Below are 22623 nucleotides of genomic sequence, written 5' to 3'. Positions count from 1 at the left end.
TGACAAATGGTCATACCCTCTCCCAGGGGGTTTGCTGGAAGTGCAGATTCCTGGACCTCCTATCTGAGAGTCTGATTCAGTAGGCCCTGTACTGGGACCCAGGAATCTGCATTTTAATGAGTCCTCCAGGTGATTCCAAGGTTCAACCTGTGAAAAATACTCCACCAGAAAACATACTAGAGGGCATGTCTGTGAACATAAAGAATGTGGGAAGACCTCCCTCATTCCTTAAAAAATTATCATTAGCTATCCCCTTCTGAAATAACTGAGAGTCAAGGTGGGAATAAGAGCCCCTACAGAAGATTGCAACTAGCTGGAACGTGGAGTCTTGCTTAGAAGAGCACAGTGATTAGGGCTTTGGGGTGAGACCTCTGTGAATTGGAACTCTTGTGCTGCCATTTCCGAGCTAAACAAAGATGGGCACATTAGAGAAGTCTGAGCCATGGTTTTCTCATCTGTAAAGTGAGAATAGGATCCCAATCTCCTAGGCTGGGAGAACTAGGTAAGGTCATGCTTGTAAAGTACTCTGTTTGGTGCTGTGCCTGGAGCAAGCACTCATCAACGAGGCCGTATTATTCTTGTTGCTGCTTCCTAATATTCCCCAGAACTATGCAAACTCCGGAGTATTGACCAGATAGTATTTAGCGACAGATTTGCTATAGTTGTTGTAACAGACTTTACGAGGGCACGTCTTAATCTGTGTTTCAATCATAGTAGATGCCCAACAAGCATCTATTCGTTGAACACAGTATTTTGATGACCTAGTCCAATCCTCTAATTTTAAAGATGTGGAAAGTGAGGGTTCAAGAGGTTATTTGACTTAGCGACGGTCACGCAACTAATTGAAAATGAGTATCTAGTGTTAAATTTACCCTAGGCTTGATGCTTAGATAAGTCACAGAAGAGTGGCTGAGAGCACAGGCTGTGCACAATCCGGGTCCCCCTCCCAGCTCTGCCATTTTCCGCTGTGGGGAAATATCTTAACTTTCCTTAGCGTCCAGTTCTTCATCTGTAAACAGTGGGGGTAAAACAGTAGCTGCTGCACATGGTCACTGGAGAGGTGAAATAAAAAGATACATATGGTGCTCAGCGCACTCAACCGTGTTCCCTTCATTTGTATGTAATCCCCCAGCAGATTCAGGTGTGGTGCTAGGCACAAGGGAGGGGGGTTCCTGGGGCAAGAGGACACGTGGTGGGACTCTATAAGCCCCACCACGTGGACTGTTCTCAGCCCTGGGCCTGACACTGAGCACAGGTGGTTATGGTGGTTGGAGGTGGTAGGGCCCTCTTCCTCAGAGTGCTCCCATCCCAGGGGCCCCCTCCATGCCACGTGGAGGGACAGCATCTTTCAGTTGGAGGGGCAATAATGCAACCCAGAATCCTGTCCCTGCTGTCCCCAGTCAGGAAAAATCTCCTTCACCAATTCCTACCCCACCTCCCTCCCACCTTTGCTCCTGGTCCAGGTCATCTCTGCTCTCTGCGGGCAGATAAGGGCATCAGGACAGGGCTGCCTGTTATGACTAGATTTTATTTAGAACCATGAATACATTTCACGGATCTTGTTTAGTTTAGTTGAGCCTTAGGGAGGTACAGTGAATTCCAGTGAGGAAAAACCAGGAAGAAATGGTCTAATCACTGTTTATAAGTCTTCACTCTTTTACCAACTGGGATAGACAGAAACCCAAGCGGGGTGATAGTTGTTCTCTGGGATGCAAAAAAGTTTGCCAAATAAAATTAGAAACCTACTTAAAAATATATCTAAGATTAGACCACTCTGTGCGTATTGTTCCTGGTGAATACCCAGCTTAAGACTAAGATCAGTTTTCTCTCTGCTCCCCCACCCTCCCCACCTAAGTGAAATCAACATGAGGTGGTAGAGAGCAGAAATTTAAGCCATAGACAAAAAGCACTGCCACTTGTTCTCAGGATCGCATCCCTGGTGCCGCCTAAGTGAAACCTTTAAGCAAAAGGCCTTCATCACAGCCAGTATGGGTTCTAGTGCAGGGAAGGTCAGATTTATTGCGAGATCTCAAAGGTAATAAGTCTAATTTCCATGACAAAAGTCAAGTGAATAATTCATCTTCAGCAAACCACAAAAATAATAAACCCTGTTTGGGCTCCTACCAAGCTAGCCTGTGGGCACTTTGACTTGTGATCTCATTCCTGGGCACCTTTTAGTCTCTGGAATTCACAAAAATTCTTGGAAACAGCTTGCAAGTTACAATTTTTTTTTTTTTTTTTGCGGTACATGGGCCTCTCACTGTTGTGGCCTCTCCCATTGTGGAGCACAGCTTCATCGGCCATGGCTCACGGGCCCAGCCGCTCCGCGGCATGTGGGATCTTCCCGGACCAGAGCACGAACCCGTGTCCCCTGCATCGGCAGGTGGACTCTCAACCACTGCGCCACCAGGGAAGCCCGCAAGTTACAATTTCATTAAATGCAAAGCAGTAGGAGGAAACCAATTTCTCTTTTCCCCATTTCACTACTTGACAAGCCTCTTTAGGACAAAGATAACTCATCCTTCTTTGTTATCAAAGTCAGAGAAAATGCAACCAGCATGATTTAAAAATGGAAATAGGAAGAGTTGTCAGAATATGGTTTTATGAAGGATATGCAATTTTCCTTTTGGTTCACTCAAATTTCCTTTCTCATTTCCCAACCGCAAAATAACCCAGTTTCCATCTCATAAGGGCTCCTTACCTGGAGAAAGAACCAGTGCATTACTTAAAAAATTTTTGATAATGATTTTAGAGATGACTTTTAGTATACTGTTTAAACAAGCTAGCACATTAATGAGGTATGACCTATTATAGCACTGGGGCGGTAACTCACCTTGGAAAGGAAAGCAGTGTGTGGTCTCAATAGTTGGGTAGGAGGAAGGAAGGAAAGAGGAGCCTTTTCTGTGGCTTCCAACCCTGCAGGCCCTTCCAGACAGACCTCCCTCCAGGCTGCTTTATGCTATGTTCCTCAGCCTCTTAACCCCAGGTCTTTGCATATGCTGTTCCCTCTTCCTGTCAGAATTCCCTTCTGCTAACCAGTAATGGCCCCCTTCAGTCCTCTACTCACTCATGACTTCCTCATGGAAACCTTCCCTGTCCTCTTGACCACATACATTCCCTCTATTTTATGTTGACATAGCATCACTCTCCCTGTGGTACTTATCATGGTGAAATGTTATACTTTTCACTGGTCCTCCGGATCCCTGGATGCAAAACCCATGGATGCAGGACCCATGGGACTGACTGTGAGGGACTTGAGCATCCCAGGATTTTGGTAGCTGCGAGAGTCCTGGAACCAGTTCCCTGCAGATACCAAAGGATGGCTGTATTTAAGTATGTATTTCTCTGATTAACGTCAGTTTCTGCCACTTGAGCCTTAACTCCTTGAGGGTAGGAATAGTGCCAGCGTTTTCTGGTGGCTGACACAGAATAAGTGCTTAAGTATTTGTGGAATGAGTGAATTCTTGAAGCAAAGTTTTCCGAAGACTTGATAAAGTCTAACAGCTAGTTAATGTGATTTTAAAACCATGTCTGTCCTCATAGTGACTCAGGATAGTAAGAAGATGCTCGAAAAAAACCAAAAAAACCCACAGGTAACAAAAAGCCCCAGGGTACAAAAGGGAGCAGAAGCCCAATTTCTCACGTGGCTAAGCTCCTCAAACCCTATTTGGTTGAACTTGTATCCCTTGTGTGAATATGGCTGCCAGTTGGTTTACTGATGGGTATTTTGTAATTGGTGGATTTTAACCCTAACAAATAAATGATAATAATTAACATTAATATATGAACTACTTGAGTTCAAGTCTTGTTCCCCATTTTCTAGGTGTGCACCTTTGGGACACGTATATAACCACCCGATGCACATCGTTGGTGACCTACGAGCATATCTACCTCAGCAGTGGGAATGGGCCCTAGTACGTGAGAATGGGCCTTAAACAGTGTCTGGCACATAGTAAGTACTGAATAAATATTAGGTATTTGCATTACTCTTCCTTTACTATTATATGTCATACCTTGCTTTAAGAGATTTACATGTGTTATTTACATAATTTAATTATTAATGAAATCCATAATTCTTACAGGTGTGGGAACTGAGGAGTGCAGAATGGGAAGACTACTGAGGCTACTTAGAGATGCCTCTCCCAGTGCTCCTTCAGGATGCTGCTTCCATCTATGTTAAGCCCTGAGTTAACTCTGCAGAGAGGCCCCCAGTCACACAGGTGAGGCTGGTGGAATTGCCCCTTCACTTCGTGGGTACAGAAATCTCTCCTTCCCCTGCCCACAGTCTCTTCCAAGTTACTGCAGATCTACCCATCTGGGGCCATGGAGATATTTCACTTCCTTCCTCTGAATTTACAAGCACTTCTCTGAGTCCAAATGAAGGCCAAACAGTGGGCAGGACGTTGGAGGGGACCTCACTGGTTGGACTAGCATTGTTGATCACTAAAACAAACACTTCCTGTTGTCCCGAGCATACAGGGAAGACCATGGTTCATGTGGGCTGGAAAAGAATGAAAAAGGAGCAGCAAAGAAACCCAGCTGCAAAGCCACTGCCTTGTGCTGACTGCTTTCCAGGAGTTAAATATAGCTCCTGTGTGAGGGAGGCAGAGGGGGTGGCGAGGTCACCTTGAAAGGCTTTTGTGTGTGTTAATTACAGCTTATGCAGGAAACTGAATATCGTTCATGCTGAAGAAAATAGTACAGTTTGACTCCCTGGGAGAGAAACCCAAATCCTGAGGGAAGTGGTAAAGAAGAGTGGAAGATTTGGGATTTGGTAGGAGAGTATCTGGTTTGGGTTCTGACTCCTCCTACTTGCTAGTGTGGAATCTGGGGTAAGTCAGCCCCTCTGAGCATCATTTTCCTCTTCTGTTAAGAAGGGATTTAGAATCCCCACGTGCAGGTTTGTGGGAGGGGAAACGGGGAATGGTGGGGTAAGAGTTTGTAAACCGTAGGGATTTTTACTGGGGATGGACACGTTCCTCTGTAGCACAATTCTCTGATGTACTCGTTTCAGGAAGACAGGGAGGCAAGAGGTCAGGGAGGTTGCAGGTCAGTGGGGAAGCAGGTTGTGGGGATGTTTTGGGGTGACTCACTTCCTGGGAGTCAGGCCAGGGTGACAGGCTCAGGGAAACACCCTGCATCTTAATGGCCTTTTGAGCAGCAGCTCTGCCCAGGTCTTGTCATCCACCAGGACACCTCTCGTTCTGGACACCTTGTTTCTCAGCCCTGGGCGGCCAGGGAAGCGGTAGCTCCCTCTCATCAAGACATTTCCAGACAGGAGGGGGTGGGGCAAGCCACCGACTTCCGAGGAAATAACTTTTGGCTGTGGGACTGGGCTCTCCCAGAATTGTTCCTTTGTGTGCAGATTCCTCCCTGTTTAGCTCACAAAGGAAATGGTTCCAGGAGGAAGTGGAAAACTGTGACACACATGCTCAGGCCTCACACACAAGATGGCAGCTGTTTCCATTTGCGGCAGTCCCTATCATCTCCTTTACTAAAAGGAGTGGCCTGGGATACCCAACGATAAAGGCAGGTCGTGTTTTTGAGCTCTTAAGTGATGTTCCAGATGTTATGCTAAGCATTTTGCATGGACTGCTTCATTTAATTCTCATAATGGCCCTGTGAGGTAGTTGCTGTTCTTCACCCTCTGTTTTACACATGAACCAAATGAGGCTCAGAGAGGCACAGTTGTTTGTCTAAAGGCACATGGCAAGCAGAACCAAGATTCAAACCTAGACCTAAGTCTAAGGCCTAAACGTCCAGTTGCTGCATCATAATTCCTTCTTGCCGCCTTCTTCTAACAGAGGTTCCCTACCTCCAAAGCTTGATGGAACCAGCAGTGAGTCCCTCACAACCATTCCCCACTGGTGCCCATTCCTAGGATGGGTGCCTGGTCTGAAGCCTAGATGGGGCTGGGCTTTCTGCTTCTGAGAAGTTTGAGTTTGAGGACCCATCTCACCAATAGCCTGGGACAGACATTGAAGATGTCTGGCTAGGGGTTTGCAAATAATGCACATAATAATAAAGATATCCAAGGATGGCAGTGAACATTTATTGAACACTTCTTACAATCTGGGCTCTGGGCCTACCACTTTTATTTCTTTTTATAAATTAGGACTTCATGTGGACAAAACTTGGGTTAATCCTAATCCTTGCTTCATGAGACACTCATCATTGGTCCATGCATGCTCCACTTTTATTTAGTTATTTATTTATGTAATCAGTTATTTTTGCTAATGTAGTAAGTACCCACAAATCTACCATGCAAAGCAAAAGCCTGAATCCAGATGATATCATACATCTAACTATGATCCCATGCTTCTGCTTCCCCCTCCAACCTAACTGCCATCCTGAATGCTGTATTCAACACATCCTTGCTTTCCCTTGTAGATTGCAACTAGATATACCCATACAAAATTTTAGTTGCTTTAAACTTTATTAAAAGGGCATAATGCTGTAGGTAATCTTTTGTGACTTTTTTCTTTACCATGATACTGCTAAGGTTTATCCATAGCATTGCCTGTCACTGTGTTCATTCATTGTGCTATATGATATTCCACTGCGGGAAGATTCTCCATGACTAACACTCTGTGCCTATTACGTCATTTAATCTTTGCAACAACCCCACGTGGTAGGAGCTCTTCTTATCACAGTTTTACTGACAAGAAACTCTGAGCCCTAGAGAGTCTAAAGAACTTGCTGGAGGTCATAGGTGCCAGGTTTGCATCTTTCTGGCCCCCACTGTATGCTGTGTTTTGGTGTAGAGGAGAAAGCACAGGAACTAGAGCCAAAAGCCCTGGGCTCAAGGTCCAGCTCCACACTTACTGGCTGTGTGGCCTTGGGCAAGTTGCCTCATGCCTCTGAGCCTCAATTTCCTCAACATTGAAGTGGGGTGATGGTAACTGCCCTATCTACCTCTCAGGCCTGTTGTGAGACTCAAATCTTACAATGTCTGTGAAAAGTGACAGCACTCTGTAAACTGAAGTTTTGTAAATCAGTACATTGTGATTAATGATCTATGTGCCATCTGCTCCCCTCCCCACCAGTCAAACAAAAATAACCTGTGTAGGATTCAAGAGATGAGACTGAACAGCATCCCTATTCAGAAAGGCAAGGATTAGGTTGACAATCAGCCCACAGAAGTCTTAGTGTGATTCAAGAATCAGAAAATCGTCAGTAGAGGCCTCAGGCTGCACTAATGGGAACGGAGTATGTATTTATCTTTGTTCTGTTCAATGGAGTTTAAAAAAATATTACTTTTTTTTTTTTTTTTTTTTTACTATTTCTTACCTATTTTCAATATCTGAGGCCCTACCCCATTACTCTTTGCTTGTGGTGTTTCCTCTGCATGGCTTGTTCTCCAACCACTATCCCCTATTAGCTGTGTGTCCCTGGGCAAATTACTTCACTTCTCTGTGTCACCTCATCTGCATAATGGGGATAATAACAATACCTACACCTTACAGGGCTGCCATGAAGATCCAGTGAGGTGTTATATGGACTGTTTAGAACAGTTCCTGACACATACAGAATTGACTATTGTTATTATTTAAAATCTCCCCTACTCCCCCGAGAGTGCCCACTTATGTTTTGACAATTGGTTTAGAGGCCACTTCCTCCAGGAGGCCCGTCCTGCCTTCCTGCACAGGTAAGGTCACCCTGTTATAGCCTCCAGAGCAGACAATTTGTTCATCTTCCTCCATTAAAGTGTGAACAGTGAGAGTAGAGATGATGCCTGATTTAATATCTGCCACCGCTGCCCAGTGCCCAGTACCGTAATGGGCACACAGCAGGTGCACTGCAGAGGGATTAACTAACAGCCTGAATTCAGAGGAACAACCACAGATGAAGGAGGGGGCTATTAATCCTGTCTATGACAACCATCTCCAAGAGCAGAAGGGCTCATGGGGATGGGGGAAGAGGGAAGGTGGGGCAGACTTGTTCTCTGGGGCTCTGGAGGGCGGTCCTGGAACAGTGGTGGCTGCTTAAGACCATATTATTAGGTTCACTGTATATAGGAACTCTCCAGAATTCTGAACTAAGAAGAGAGCCAGGTGGGCTAAGCCCAGGTAGACGGTGCCTTGGCAGGAATGTGGGGGTGTGTTAGTCAGTGGGTAACTGTGACACTGGGTGACTGGGGTGAGAAACATGCAGAATCACACCTGGGATTTGTCCTCCCTAGCCCAGCGACCTGAGGCAGGTGACGTCAGTTTTCTCATCTGTGAAGCAGAGGTAAGGAGAGCAGTCATGTCAGAAGGTTGTGGTGAGCAGAAAGGGAGATAATGTATGAAAAGTGTTAAGCTCTGTGCCAAGCACATATGAAACCTTTTGCAAAGGTTGGTTATTACTATTAATGTTGTTGCTGTTGCTAGTAATCACAGGGGATTCAGGCATTACCCAGAGGTTAGTCTAGACATTCTAGATGGGAGGCTAAATGTTAGGCTCAGAATGGCCACCCTGACTGCTGCCCAGGTGGAAGGTCCACCCTCTTCCCTCTCTTCCTTCCTTCGCCTTGCCTGCAAAAGCCTTCCAGTGGTAACCTTGGATTATGTTCTGGGCCAGGTCCCTGTGAATGCAGCCCACAGAGAGCCCAGCCACCCCGGGCAGGCTTTGGGAGATGCCTAGGGTGATTCCTGCCTCTAGGGCTGGGGGTGGGATCAAGAAAATGATGGTTGAAGGTCCTGGGAAAGAATGTCTTGAGTCTTAAAGAACCCCAGACAGATGTCTCCTTTGCTCTCCCATTAGATCAACAATTCTATACACTTAACTCTATTTGAAAATGGACAGAGTGTGAAGTTTTATGTTTCCCTGTTCTTAACTTAAACTTGAAGGTGAGTTAATCTTACACAATTTGCTGCTCACCTGCAGTATTTGCTGTAGTTCCTAACTGGTCTCTTCTCTTCAATCTCTCCCTTTCTACTCTGATGTGAGCTTTCATTGCCCCCAAATGGCAATACAGCATAACCCCCTCTTGCTTGTACCTTGTCAATAGCTCCCCAGGGCCCAGACACCAGTTTCCTTTGTGACTCAGATGATGAAAGATCTTCACATGCTCCCTGTACTCGCTGTGGTTTATCATCATTCCCTCTGTAATTCCATCCCTTCCCAGGATGGGCAGGCAAGAAGTGAAAGGGAAAGCATCAGAGAGAGAACTTGGAATCCATTCTGATTTTTTAAGAAAGGCGATCATTTGTAGACCTGTAGTTTAAGCATTAACTTTTTTTTTTAATTGTATGCTTCCTGCATGCTGAGTGCTTTTCTTGCACAAATCCAATTATTCCCCATAGTAGACAGGAGATTGTTATCTCCATTTTTAGTTGAAGAAACTGAGACTTGGGATTAAGTGGAAGAAGTAGAGCTGGGATTCAAACCCTGGCAACCTGACACTGCAGCCAGTGCACTCAGCTCCCACATCATGCTGCCTCTATTATTAGTTACCAATCACACTCTCAGTTATGGACCTGGATGATAAGGCCCTACTTGAGGCTCCATTTTACCTCTACCTGCTTCTCTGGGCTGTAAGCATGCTGACCATTTTGTGCCCTGAGCATGGCTTCTGTGCCTCTCTTCTTTCTACTCTGCCATTTTCTCCACCTGGAATGCTGTTCCCCCAGTGTTTCTGAGGTTCCTGGCTAGAAAGTGTCCCTTGAGTCTTCTGGGCCTTTATTTATTCTGTTTGATGGACACTGGCCAGATATGACCTCATGTCACAGGAATTGGTGACAGTCTTAGTTTCTCTGCCTCACTAGGAGATTTGGAGGTGCAGGGACCCTACGCTTCCCCTCTGTTACTCCTTAGAGCTACAGCTGATTGCTGGCTGGAGGTGAGGAAATGCGATTGGTCCCTCCAGCTTCCCAGCACACTCCTAGATCATTTTTCTTCTTGGTTCAAGTAAAGCTAAAATAAAATCCCCCTTGGTTTCATATCAGCTGGATCTGCTCTTTGCAAACCCTTCAACAAGAATGAGCAGGAAGAATAAATATTTATTCTACAAATGAATAAATCTGATTCCATCTTCAAAAGAAAGCCTAGTATAAATTATCATAATTTCTCCGTTCTAAGATTTCACTGATTTAAAGATATTTTATCTGCTAAATAATAGCTTTTTGAAAAAAAAATCAGAAAAATGAACAAATTAATATATCAAATTTAAGATACGTTCTGATTTTAAAAATATGTCTTGGTATCAATGAAATATTTTTTAAAATATGATCCAATTCAATTTTGATTTTTTTCTTTTGATTCTGGTGGTCTCAAAAAGAAGGCTCCAAGCCTTGACTAAATCACTGTGAAGCATGGGCAGGTGTCAGCCATGTCCCAGCCCTGAACCCCTGGGGGTTGCTGGGTCAACAAGGGCATGGCAGACCAATCATACACCAATGGCAGCCCTGAGGCCCCCAAGGCCAGTAGACAGGTTTTCTCCCCAGCAGATCTATGTCCATGCTCTGCTGACACCTCATGACCATGTTAGTGGTTCTGGGGAAAGCTGACTAGGAGTCCATCATGTGATCTTAGGCAAGACACCGCCGCTTGAGCCTCAGTTTTCCCAGTTGTAAAGTGAGAGGCATAAGGTTAGATAGGCGGTTTTCAAATGTTCTTCAGATGGAGCTTTGGGATCTGGGAGGCTTCTTTAGGGGCTGCCTTGGGAGTAGGAAGATGGAATGGACTGTACTCAGTATTTTCATTCCCACTTCCCCCAGAGCAAGTCTTTGCTTAAGATTTTGTTTGCAAAAAGTAGTTTGAAAAACACTGGTAAATGGCATTCTGGGGTCTTTCCAACATTAGTCTTGAATATATACTCTTGTATGATCTAAGGGCAGTGCTTCATTTCTCAGCCTGGACACACCCTCAGAATCCTTCTCACCACAGACACTCCCAGACTCACTGCAGTTTAATCAAGGGGTTGGCAAGCTTTTTGTGTAAAGGACCAGATAGTAGCTACTTTAGGCTTTTCAGGCCACATGTGGGCGGGGCCTCTGTTGCACTCAATAGCAAGAAAGCAGCCATAGACAATACATAATGAATGCCCATGGCTGTGTGCCAATAAAACTTTATTTAAAAAAGACGTGGTGTGGGACTTCCCTGATGGTCCAGTGGGTAAGACTCTTCACTCCCAGTGCAGGGGGCCCGGGGTTCGATCCCTGTTCAGGGAACTAGATCCCACATGCTGCAACTAAAAGATCCTGCATGCCACAACTAAGACCTGGCATGGCCAAATAAATAAATATTTAAAAAAAAAAAAAAAAGACGTGGTGGACTGGATTTGGTCTACCAGCTGAGGTGTGCTGATACCTGGGCTATAATAAATACTTCAGCCTGACAGGTGAAGAAATTGAAGCCCAAGGAGGGGATTCAAGGAACTGGATTTGGTTGGAACCCCCGTCCCCCGGACAGCGAGCATGCTTCCACCACTCCACACTGCTCACTTAGCCATGACCCTTACCCTGATTTGGATTGTGGGCATCTGAGATTACATGGTTGAGGGAATGGTGCCTGGAAAAGACATGTGCCCCACTTCTCCCTCTCAGGATATCAGTTTTCTCCTAGGTTCTTAGAGGGCTATAAAAAGCCTCTGAGCTTGCCTCCTGTGGGACGTGCTGTCGGTAAATTCCCCAGAGCTGGAATGACTGCAATGTGGTGCCACATTCTGCCCCCTCTGCAGCCTGACAGCTGTGCAGGGAGAAGAATCAGGCCTGGCAGGCTCTGCCTCTCCACTCCCACTTGGGGTGTGGCTGGGATTCCCCAAGTGGAATTTTAGATGGAGGACAAACCCTGCCTGGGCCCTCCTGGGGCAGGCTCTTTGCCAGTTCCAGGAGGATGAGTGTTTCTTGAATTCTAAACACCAAAACTCCAAGGGCCACAGTGGGAAGAGTGTAAAGGGTAAGAAACAAAAATCTCACACCAGCTGCCTGGCCATACCATTCATTGATGGAGGGTGTCTATCCTGGAATTGTTTAGATCCCCTTTCCCTCCCATGCTTCCCACCTTGAAATCTTTACCTAGTAAGTCCTTGTGGCTTATCTGGCAAGTCCTTCACATAATTGACCTGGGAATGCCCCTCTCCACTGGAGAAGCAATGGTAAAGAATTTACGTTTGGAGGTGGGCAGGGCTGAGTGAATAAATCGACCTAAGCCTCAGTTTCTTCATCTGTAAAATGGCGATATTTTAAAAAATACATATACAACACATTTTAAAGTAGGTGCTGAAAATAAATTACAGTAAATAAACTTAAAATGCATCAGATGTCAAAGTCATGATGAATATTCCCATCGAATTCTGTTGGGAGGTGGTGGTGGTGAGACTGCAGGGCTCAGGGAAGATAAATATCACAAATGTATCCAAAACTTCAAATTACCTATGCATTCACACACTGACATGGGCCACAAACATGCCTTCACAAGAACTGTACTTATTAGTCTATCACAGAACCAGATTTTGCCATAAACTACAAAATTTTTAATACCAAGTTGTATTTATATCTTTATAATTGATATACATGTCCTAGCCGTGATTTTAGAAAATAAAAGCTGTACTCTGTACAGACACTGTCCACTCACAACTGCTGGCAACATTTTTGGATGGCATTTCTCCCCCAGTAAAATTAATGGCATATTTTATGTACATGAAAGTCAAACTGCACCAACTTCATGATTGTTGAGAGAATTAAATGGCTCAATGTCCATATGTAAACTGCCTGACTCATGGTGAGCGCTCAGTTGGCTATTATTAAACATCTTCTATGTGCTAGGCACTGGAACTGAGATGTAGAGACAGTCTCAGAGCACAGGTTCATATACACACAGAGGAGGCATTTAAGTTAGTACAATACAGTCTTCTAAAAGCTGAGACTGAGGAGCGTGGTGCTAACCCAAAGTCAGTGGGAAGGTCGAGGGAGGATGTGGCAGGTAGTTTTCATGGAGATGATGCTGGGTGGTCTCTTTCAGGGAGAGGGAATAGCAGAGTCATCTTTTTGAACCTCAGTTTTTACATCTGTCCAATGGGGAGAATGTCTCAGCTGACCCCTTCACAAGGCTTTTGCCAGAGTTAAGAAAAGAAGAGAAACTCAAGGCTGAAAGGGTTCCAGAGAAAGGATTTTAGTGGTCAATTCTCTGTTTGAATATCCCTGCTATTACACAGGTTCCTTCTGGCCCAGAGTGACCCCCCTGTGGACGACTGCCGAGTGAGAGCATGCATGATTACCAGAGGTTGCCCAAGCTCCAAAGGAAGAACTCCGTGATCAACACCGCTGACACTACGTGGAAATGGACACGACTGATGAATGTGAAAAGGTTTCTAGAACTTAAAAGCTTTATAAAAATGTATGTACTGATATTGCAGAAGTGAGTGGCTGAGCCAGCGCTAGGATGTGGGATTTCTGCTTCTGTGTCCAGATCCATTCCCCAGCTGGCCCTGTGTGCTGGCACATTTATTGGAGGTTTGTCTTCTCAGGCTAGAGTTCACAGACCCTGGGAGTCCATGGCAGAGGGCAGGGTGGGGTTAGGGAAGAAACCCCGAGAAAAATACAGTGTGTCTCTGGAAGTCCACTGCACAAAGATTTTTTGGGGGTGTTTGTTCAGTTATGTTATGGACGATAATAGAAATTTGTTTGACTTTAGATCAAATGAGACATTTCAAGCTTTTGGAAGACACTTTGGGTAACAGACCCAAACCCTAGAGTTTCACTTGGTTGAAAAGTGTGAAAGGCAGTGCTAGAGCAAGTAATGGAATCAAGCAAGGTGTTTGAGCAAGGACAAGGGTTATGATAAACCAGTGCACTAGAACAGTGAGCATATCAGACTCACCTGAAGCTTTGCAAGAAGTACACATTCCCAAACCTCACTCCAGACCCACTGATCAGACCTCTGGGGGTATAGTTTCAGTAGGCTCCCTAGGAGATGATTCTGGGCCCAGCTGGATTCGAGAACCACTGCTTTAGACAATAGAGAGTGGTCCTGAAGGGAGGTTAGACATGCAAGAGTAGAAACAGGAAGCTCCTGTAGGAGATGACAGGATATAGGAGAAGAAGCCATCCAGAATACGTTTTTCAGTAACAGTCCACAGAATTAGGGGTGTGATTGCAAAAACGATGAAAGCAAAGGAAACGATGAATAATGACGAAGTCTGTGTTTCTGTCCCCAAAATAGGAATCATTGAAATGGAAAATCCTGGAGCTGAAAGTGGCCGTATCCAGCTCTACTCTGTGAATTTTGTATTTTTTCTTTTATTTATTCATCATCTCAACAGACATGTTTTGCGAATATACTACATGCAAATTACTACATTGGGTGCTAGGAAAAGAAATGTGAACGAGGTAAGAAGGACCCTGCCCTCACAGAGCTCACATTAACAGCTAATTCATTACCATAATTAATCATAACTGCAAAGATGGTAACCAATGAGATGTACAGAGTGCTAGGGTTACCTGTAATGGGGGATGTAGCTTGGGAGACAGGGAAAGATTGTCTTGAGGAAGTAATGTTTGAGCAGATCACTAAGGATGAGCAGGAAGGAGTTAACCTGGTGAAGGTACAAAGGCCAGTGTGAGGAGAGCCCATAGTAAGAGATGGGCAGGGGCCCAAAGTGAGTTGGTGACAGGCAGGGTGGGTCCTTGAGGGCCACCACCAGGACTGTAGTCTATATCTTAAGAACAATGAGAAACCGTTAAAGAGGTTAAGTACAATCAGATCTACAGCTTTAAGTAACTGTCTTTAATTGCATCCTCTTCTTCCCAAATTCTATCCACAAGCATAGATAATTCGTAAGTCCCATTAAAAGCTATGATATATTGCACATTTGAATAAAAGATGAATGCTTCAGGGCTTCCCTGGTGGCGTAGTGGTTGAGAGTCCGCCTGCCGATGCAGGGGACATGGGTTCGTGCCCCGGTCCGGGAAGATCCCACATGCCGCGAAGCGGCTGGGCCCGTGAGCCATGGCCGCTGAGCCTGCGCGTCCGGAGCCTGTGCTCCGCAACGGGAGAGGCCACAACAGTGAGAGGCCCGCGTACCGCAAAAAAAAAAAAAGATGAATGCTTCAGGTTGAAGTATATACTCCTACAAGTCCTGTTCTCTATAGTTTGCAAAAGGGTCATGCCTATAGAAACCTCTTGAATTGAGTGACAGTTGTTTTAACTTATATATTACTGTGATCCCTATTACTGTGATAGGAGCCACTCTGGGGCTCCCTGATCTGTGGCCACTCAGCCTCTGCTTCATTATGTTCCTGGGTACCTCCTACTCTGTCATTGAATAGCTCTTTTCATTTGTATGCTTCTCCCAGATTGTGCCCCAGTTGGTCTGTGTTTAACCTCTTGTATAGCCTTCTGGAGAGTCTTTCTATTACCTCTTCTACAGGACAGCTAGTTTGAGAACTGATCTCATGTACCCCCTTCAAATTTAGTCTTATTCACAAACAGCCCCATTTCCTTCAATAGCTCCTCACGTGATTGTGTTGTTAACAGAAAAAGAGAAACAGGAAGGGTGATCTGATTTGGTGGTGAATAAGATGAGTTCAAAATTGGGTCACTTGGAGGTTGAGTTGACTTCCAAATGGAAACTTCCACAGGCAGGAGCCAGTGCAGGAGAGTGGAGCTCAACTCATGGCTGAAAATGGACATTAAGAGTAGATGTCATAATGGGGCTTGGTTGTCTACAGGTGTGAGTTTAGAGAGAGGGCTGAGGTGGTGGAGAGAGAGGGGCAAGAGCCATCAAAGAAGAAAAAGTGAGCTAGAGAAAAGATGGGAAATAACAGTTAGTAAGCACTTATCATGGGCCAGGTGCTGGGTGCTGGGCAAATATTACCACATTGCAGTCTCCCAATTTTGGGTGTCATTATTCCTGCTTTTCAGACTAGCAGAATAAGACTTAGTTGGGTCACTTGCCTTAGGGCAAGAGAAGCCCAGAGGCTATGAGCACCTATAACAGTGGGATTGGAGGTGGGAGAAGGAGAGGCAGAAAAGCCTTCTGGCAGAGGGATGGAGCAGTGGTTAACCTAGGTTTATCAGATTGCAAAATTCATGCTTTCTCCATCTTTGCAAATAGGAGAATCCATTTAGAAAAGCGTAGAGGGTCAGAGCTACAGAGAGGCCCAGAAGATGGGACTGGGAAGGGTGAAAAATTAGACAAAATGGAAGCCGTTTGTGACCCTTAGATGTGGGCTTTCAGCAGAAGGTGTGACTGGAAGTGAGACTGCAGGGAGGGAAAGAAGTGTGTGGGAAGAAACAGGAAGCTGCTGTTGGTGTGTATGGTAGTGGGGTTTTATTTTTCTGTTCAATTGCAAGGTTTTTGCAGAAGGGTAAGAAGGGTATGAGAAGCTAATGGTATCCAAAAACAGGGTTGTTTTTCCGAACCAAACATCAGAATGAAATAATGATAGGCTCTTGGCAGAGAGTGGAGAGGGAAGAACTTACTCGGCAGGGTACTCACCCATGTGAGAAGTGGGGTTTGAAACTGATAGTTGAGGGAGAGGCAGAATAAACCCTGTGTGGGACAAGGCAGTGGAAGTGATGTCTAGTGCCAGCAGAAGCCTCTTCAGGGAAGAGAGTAAGGTTAAATCCTATACATACAACCATTGCAGAGTGTGGCTAAAATCCAAGTAATTATATTTGATAAATGTAACATCTATCATCTACTGAATGTTTCCTAAGTGCTACCTTACATGCATTATCTTTTCCCATGACACTCCAAATGAAATGAAACTGACATTCAGAGAAATTAAGTAATTTATCCAATTCATACAAGATCATACAGCTAGGAAGTCGTGGTCAAAGCCTAAATTTGTCCATTCTCTGAATGACTCAGCTCTACTGAGTCTCCAGGCCGACAAAGATGACCTTATGGAACATGTTTGGAGGGAAAACATGAATATGGGTGCATGTTCCTTTTGGAAGAACAGTAATTGATAGGAGTAGAGAATGAACTCAGATGTCAGGGAAGAGGTATGGGAATTCACAGCCTTGGGGACAGATGTTGGGCAATGAGTCATGGATGGGAGCTCATCATAGGAATGGCTATGGGCTACTTGGCCAATGGAAGCCACAGATAGGGAAGATGTGGCTTCCGTAATATAGATTTCAAAGCTGGTCCAACAAAGGCAAGACACGAGTAGGTTCTTCTAGCATCTCTTAAATAATAAAAATATCACTTAATGAAAAGCAGAGCTTCAGATTATGTCTTGAGTTGCCCAGGAGACAATATGATCTCCCAGAGAATATAATTCAGCAGAAGAAACTCCCATCTTGGGTTGAATGCAACTAGTTGAAAAAGAACTAGTTGTAAAGTAGAAAGGAAAGGAAATTTGGGGAAATTGATTGTTTCATATGAGCTAGGCATATCAGATACAACCTTGGACATTAAGAAGGTGTATTAAAAATTAGAGAAAATTTAGACCAAAGGCTTTAAAGCAAAGAACTCGAGAAGACTAGAAAGTTCACAAAAGCAAAAAGACACAACCATAGTCAGCAGGCAGGAATAAATAGAATAAATAAGAGAAAATAGACACATTGGCCTTATATATTAATATTTTGTCAGTCACTCAGAAACTCTCATCAAATGGTTCAGTTATTGCACGTCAGAGATGGATTTCCGAGAGACACGCACCATGAAGGAGCTCCACGGATACAGAAATTATGACGTGGTCCCTGTCTTTGAGTTGTATACAGAGTTGTCTAGCCCAGTTCTTAAAAAGGAGTAGGGACTCAAAAAGTGTCCTCAGAGTCAGACCAGCTTGGGGCCAATAGAATTTTATTATGTTGAATCTGATTAACAAAAGACTGTAATTATTACAATAGCCAGCATTTATTGTTGGTTCTCATATGCTAGGCATTATTTGAAGTATTTTCCATATACTTAATATTTATAACAACCCCAAGAAGTAGACATCATCAGTGTCCATATTTTATCCTCATTAGAAGATAAAGAGTTAAGTTACTGGTCCTGTAGAAGGTGGTGGCCATAATCATTAGTCTGTAGTGAAGGTGGTATCTTCACCAATGGCTGATTCTCTTTGAATGATATTCATGAATTGGGAAGTCCTGCTGGAAGGAATTTCATTATAATGTAAGTGGTTTCTGTGTCTGTTACTATATGAATCCTGCTTTACTCATGGGAAGACACATATCCTGTTAGACTAGAAATCCTACTTCCCAGGTTTGTTTTCATTCTCAAGTCAGTTGACTTTGATGACGAGCTTCTATGCTGTAATTGCTACTGAAGATCTGAACAGTATAGTTGTGGTGTAATGGAGGTGCCTGGACCTGCAGCAGGAAGATTTGGCATCCAAGCCCTACTCTAGAGGCAGCCAGCAGCAAGCTTAAGATCAGGACTTTGGTTCAAACCCAGCTCTGTCTCTCACATGGCAAGTGACTGTATAAGTTAAAGTCAGTGATCTAATCCTGCTGTTACGGACTGAATTGTGTCCCCCACCCCCCCACCCCAATCCATACATTGAAGCCCTAACCCCCAGTGTGACTGCATTTGGAGATAGGACCTTTAAGGAGGTAATTAAGGTTAAATGAGGTCATAAAGGTGGGCCCTAATCTAACAGGACTGATGCCCTTCCAAGAAGAGGAAGAGACACCAGAGATCTCTCTCTCTTTTTCTCTCTCTCTGTGCACAGGGAAGAGGCCATGTGAGGACACAGTGAGAAGGCAGCCATATACAAGCCTAGAAGAGAGGCTTCACCAGAAATCAACCCAGATGGCACCTTGATCTTGGACTTCTAGCTTCCTGAACTGTAAGGATATAATTTGTTGTTTGAGCCACCCAGTCTGTGGTATTTTGTTATGGCAGCCCTAGCTGACTAATACACTGCCAAGCCTGCTTTCCTGTGAGGTAGGGATTAATGACAGTACCTAGTCATAGCCCCATCCCATCGCTTTTTCCAAGAGAAGCCATGTAAAAAGCTGAGCATGTTGCCTGGCTCATGATAAGACCTTGATGATTTCAGTTGTTACTGTTATTAATAGTGAAGTGTGGTTTCCTTCCCTGGGCATGACAGTCCCACTCCCCACGTGGTCGGTATGGGGCTGAAATGAGACCTGTGCTTCTTAAAATTTCCCTGGCAAAAGAAGAGAGTGCTCACACCCTCCTGGGGATATGGGCACAAGAAGGAATTTCCACTGGAATGATCTGTGAAGTCTCTCACATTTTATCTTAAAAACCCACACAGATTTTGCATTATAGTTCATATATAGTTTTAATTCATACAGTGTTTGCAGTAGTTTCTCAGGGTAGACAGCTGAGGATCTAGACACATGACCTGGTCCTGTGTGCCTCATCCACTTCACTCGCATTTGCGCAGGCCTTTGCAAGTCACAAAGAATTGTTCTGATGTGAGGATTTTGTGGTATGTATTTTTAAAAATCAGCATTACAATTAATCAACTTGGGATACACTATAAAGTGTGTTTCATATTACTAATGAACTACTTGAACCACTGTTAGTGAGCTCCTACTGTGTGCCAGGCATTGGTGTCAGCAGGGTGACTACTCAGATCCACTCCCAACCTTCCGGAAGCTTACATTCTGGCAGGGTAGGTCGACACCAAACACATAGTCGGATAACTAACTCTTAGAGTAATAGCACATAGTGACAAGGGCTATGAAGGAGAAGGAAAGTAGGCTAGGAAAGCCCGTAGCGGGGAGAAGGTCAGAGCCCTAGAGCATTCTGAGTACTAATAGATTCCCGGGAAGTCTGGCTTCCTAGGAAGAGTGGTCTGGAAGCAGCCTTCTTGAGTGAGGCATCAGTTATTAAGCATTTTAAACTGAGTGAATTATTATCACTCATGGTCTGTCAAAGCTCTGGGTGGTCTGTTTTCCACAGCTCCAGGTAGGCTAGTTATGGGGATTTTGTACTGGGGACAGGGTGGTATTTGGCAACTTTTGGGGTGTGATGCGGTGAAGGGCAGTGCTCTTTGCTTTAAATGTACAATGTGGGAAATGGGGATGGGGGACTGAGGAATATTAGCGGTGCCTCTTCTCTCTTTTCTTTTTCCTCCCTGGCGAGTGCGTCTGCTCTTTGCAGACTTGTCCAGGAGTCAGTTAACAGGTGAGAACTGCTTTACAAATCACAGCCTTGGTCCCCAAAGAGCCAAACAGAAGCCCCCCTCCATTTTTTGCCTGCCCTTCCAGCTCCTAATAGAGGGTGGATGCAGCATTTTGTGTGTTGGAGATGGGGTGGGTGGGGAAGTTGTCCCCAGCACCTTGACCTGGAAGTCTGGGGTCCCCTGTAGCCCTCTGAACTCTGGCTTTACCCATAACAGGGGTGCAGGGAGGGTACCCCGACACCTGCTCTTCTTCTCATCCCTGCCCCCACTGCCCTTCCTAATTGCTTCCACACCCCTGGCCACTCCTTTTTTTCCCCTTGGAGGCCTTAGCACAGCAAACAGGCAGATGGAGGAAGGGTGTAAGATTATTGTAGGGAAGGGGAGGAATTTTCCATTAATAATAATAATAATAACAAGAATAATAATGCTTCTCATGTTGGCACAGCACTCCAGTTTACCAAGTGCATTCACACCTGTGATCTCTTTGGATTCCAGAGGTGGGAAGTTATGACACTGGTGTTCTGGTTGTCAGCCTTTGACACTGCCCCCATGTTCAAGCAGGCCACCTTTTTTACAGACATGAGCCCATTGAGGTGTCCAGGCCTTTACTTAAGCACAGGCCCCAATGAATGCCCCCCATAAATGCCCTCTCTTTGCTCCTGTCAATTGCAGTTTCAACAAGCCCCCACCATGTCTGTGAAACTTTATCAAATACTCTCGTCTCCTGAAAAAGAGTCCAAGCAAAAAAGGGTCTCAGAGACCATGTGGTCTAACCTCGTCACTAGCCCAGAGAGAAAAAGGGTAGGTTAAGGTCACACAGCTTGTCAGGAACAGAGCCAGGGCTCGGACACCCATGTGCCACCCACACACACTCCTGCAGCTCCTCCTCCCGATACCCTGGGTAGCTGCACACTTCGTCTCCTGGGGCTTCTCAGCGTGCGAACAGTAGGGGCTTCACATGTCCGGCGGTTTTCAAGAGTGTGACTCGTTAGCCCTATTTTACTTTCGGTGGGGGTTGGGGGGAGGTGGGATGGGGTCAGAGGAGCTCGCCGTCCTCAGGAATCCTGTGGGGCATTCTGTTATGAAGTTAAGACTCCAAGTGTATGAAAACGTTGGTTTCACAAACAGGAGGCGACTCAGCTCCGGGACGAGTCCCTAACACACGAGTCCCTAACAGACCCGTAGCTGCCCTGGCCCAGGAGGCACCTGTACCCACAGCGCCCGGCCTTCGACCCCCCCTACCCGCTCCACGCGCCCACGCGCCCACGCTTCTCACCCCGGCTCCACCGCCCGTCTCTCCCTTCTCCTCTCTGGCCTCTAAATCGTTCGGTTTTCCCCTCCCCACCAAGCAACAAGTGTGGGCACCACTTTTCTTCTTACCGCGGCTTCGGTCCATGGCGCCAGCGATCGATCGCGCGGAGCAGGGCGCGGTGCCTCCGGCGGGGCCGGCGGCTGCGGGCGTGCGGCGCTCTCCAGTCCCGCCCGCTGGAGCGCCCTCCGCGCGTCCCCTCCCCCGACAGGATGCTCGCCCAGCGCCTCCGCCCGCCCTCGCCTGCCCCTGCACGCCGCTCCCGGAATAGACCCGGAGCCCGCCTCGCCCCCTGGGCCGCGGTGTCCCTGGTCCCGCACACGCTCCGCGCCACGCCCTGCCTTTCGCAAGTCCTCATGCCCCTCCGTGAGGGGCTAGAGGACCCACATCCCAGTTCACACGCTTTCTTTCGTTCCCGCGCCCGTGCTTCCCACCCCAGTCCAGACCAAGGCGTTGTTCAGCTCTGCTTGCATTACGCTAGTGACGAGGGGCTTACTACTGCACTTCCCAGCCCGGTCCATTTTCAGATTGTACAGACTGTTAGAACCTGTTTTTCAACAGTGGAATCAAAATCTCTTTGCCTGCAGCTGCCACCCATTTCCTGGCTTTTGGTTTATCTTCTCCATTAAACAGGTCTTTCCTGGGCACCTTCTAGTGCGAGACAGTGGACCAAACTCTATGCTGGTACAGTGTCAATAATGGTGTAAAAGAGGAGTGAAGTAATAAAGATCTTTAAAAAATAAAACCACCTAGGAAAAGGAGAGAAAGAGAGGATTGCTAAAAGGTGGGCAATGGCTTGGGACACATCCAACTTTCGAGGTTCCCTGTGCACTAAAACGTGAAGAATGCCAACACGGAGTGATAAAAATTGTGGAAATGAACACTTTTTTAGCATACAAATGCAGTGCAATGTTACGTGTGCTCTTCCCAAAATAATTACAGGATGTAGAAAAAATATTGCTATGGCCAGTGTGGTCAGGAATGGGATTTAAGTTTAAAGTTGTATGAAGAATGTCAACATCTTTCATCCTATTAGTGTGTCTCTGTGAAAGTAGGTCCGAACCGTTTATAGATAATATGAAATGTCTAAATTTAAGACCCTTCATAAAGTGAAGTCCAGGCCTAGTTCTCCTTCTAGACACTCCTCCTCCCCAAGATAGGCCAGGTCACAGTTTGAAGTTTTGGCTAGGCCACTCCTTTACTTAGAACATTCTGGCATTGGGACCATCTTGTGCAAAGGCACAAGGGAGGACTTGGGAAAAAGCATCCTGC

General features: G+C 45.6%; 1 protein-coding gene across 1 annotated transcript in view; it reads right to left on the bottom strand.

Moving 5' to 3' along the window:
* AFAP1L1 (actin filament associated protein 1 like 1) overlaps positions 1 to 21709 on the bottom strand; it is a gene marked incomplete at its 5' end in the record, with an annotated part of 73286 nt that extends 51577 nt beyond the window's left edge. Inside the window, 2 exon segments of the mRNA XM_082651317.1 lie at positions 21423 to 21502; positions 21504 to 21709. Of these exon segments, the coding sequence (XP_082507443.1) occupies positions 21423 to 21502; positions 21504 to 21709 (286 nt within the window).
* Positions 21710 to 22623: the final 914 nt, after the last annotated feature.

This window comes from Grampus griseus (assembly GCF_964374135.1).
Source record: "Grampus griseus genome assembly, chromosome: 3".
NCBI classification, from domain to species: Eukaryota; Metazoa; Chordata; class Mammalia; order Artiodactyla; family Delphinidae; genus Grampus; species Grampus griseus.
Note: the sequence above shows the minus strand (reverse complement) of the source record. Positions and strands in the feature narration are given on the sequence as shown.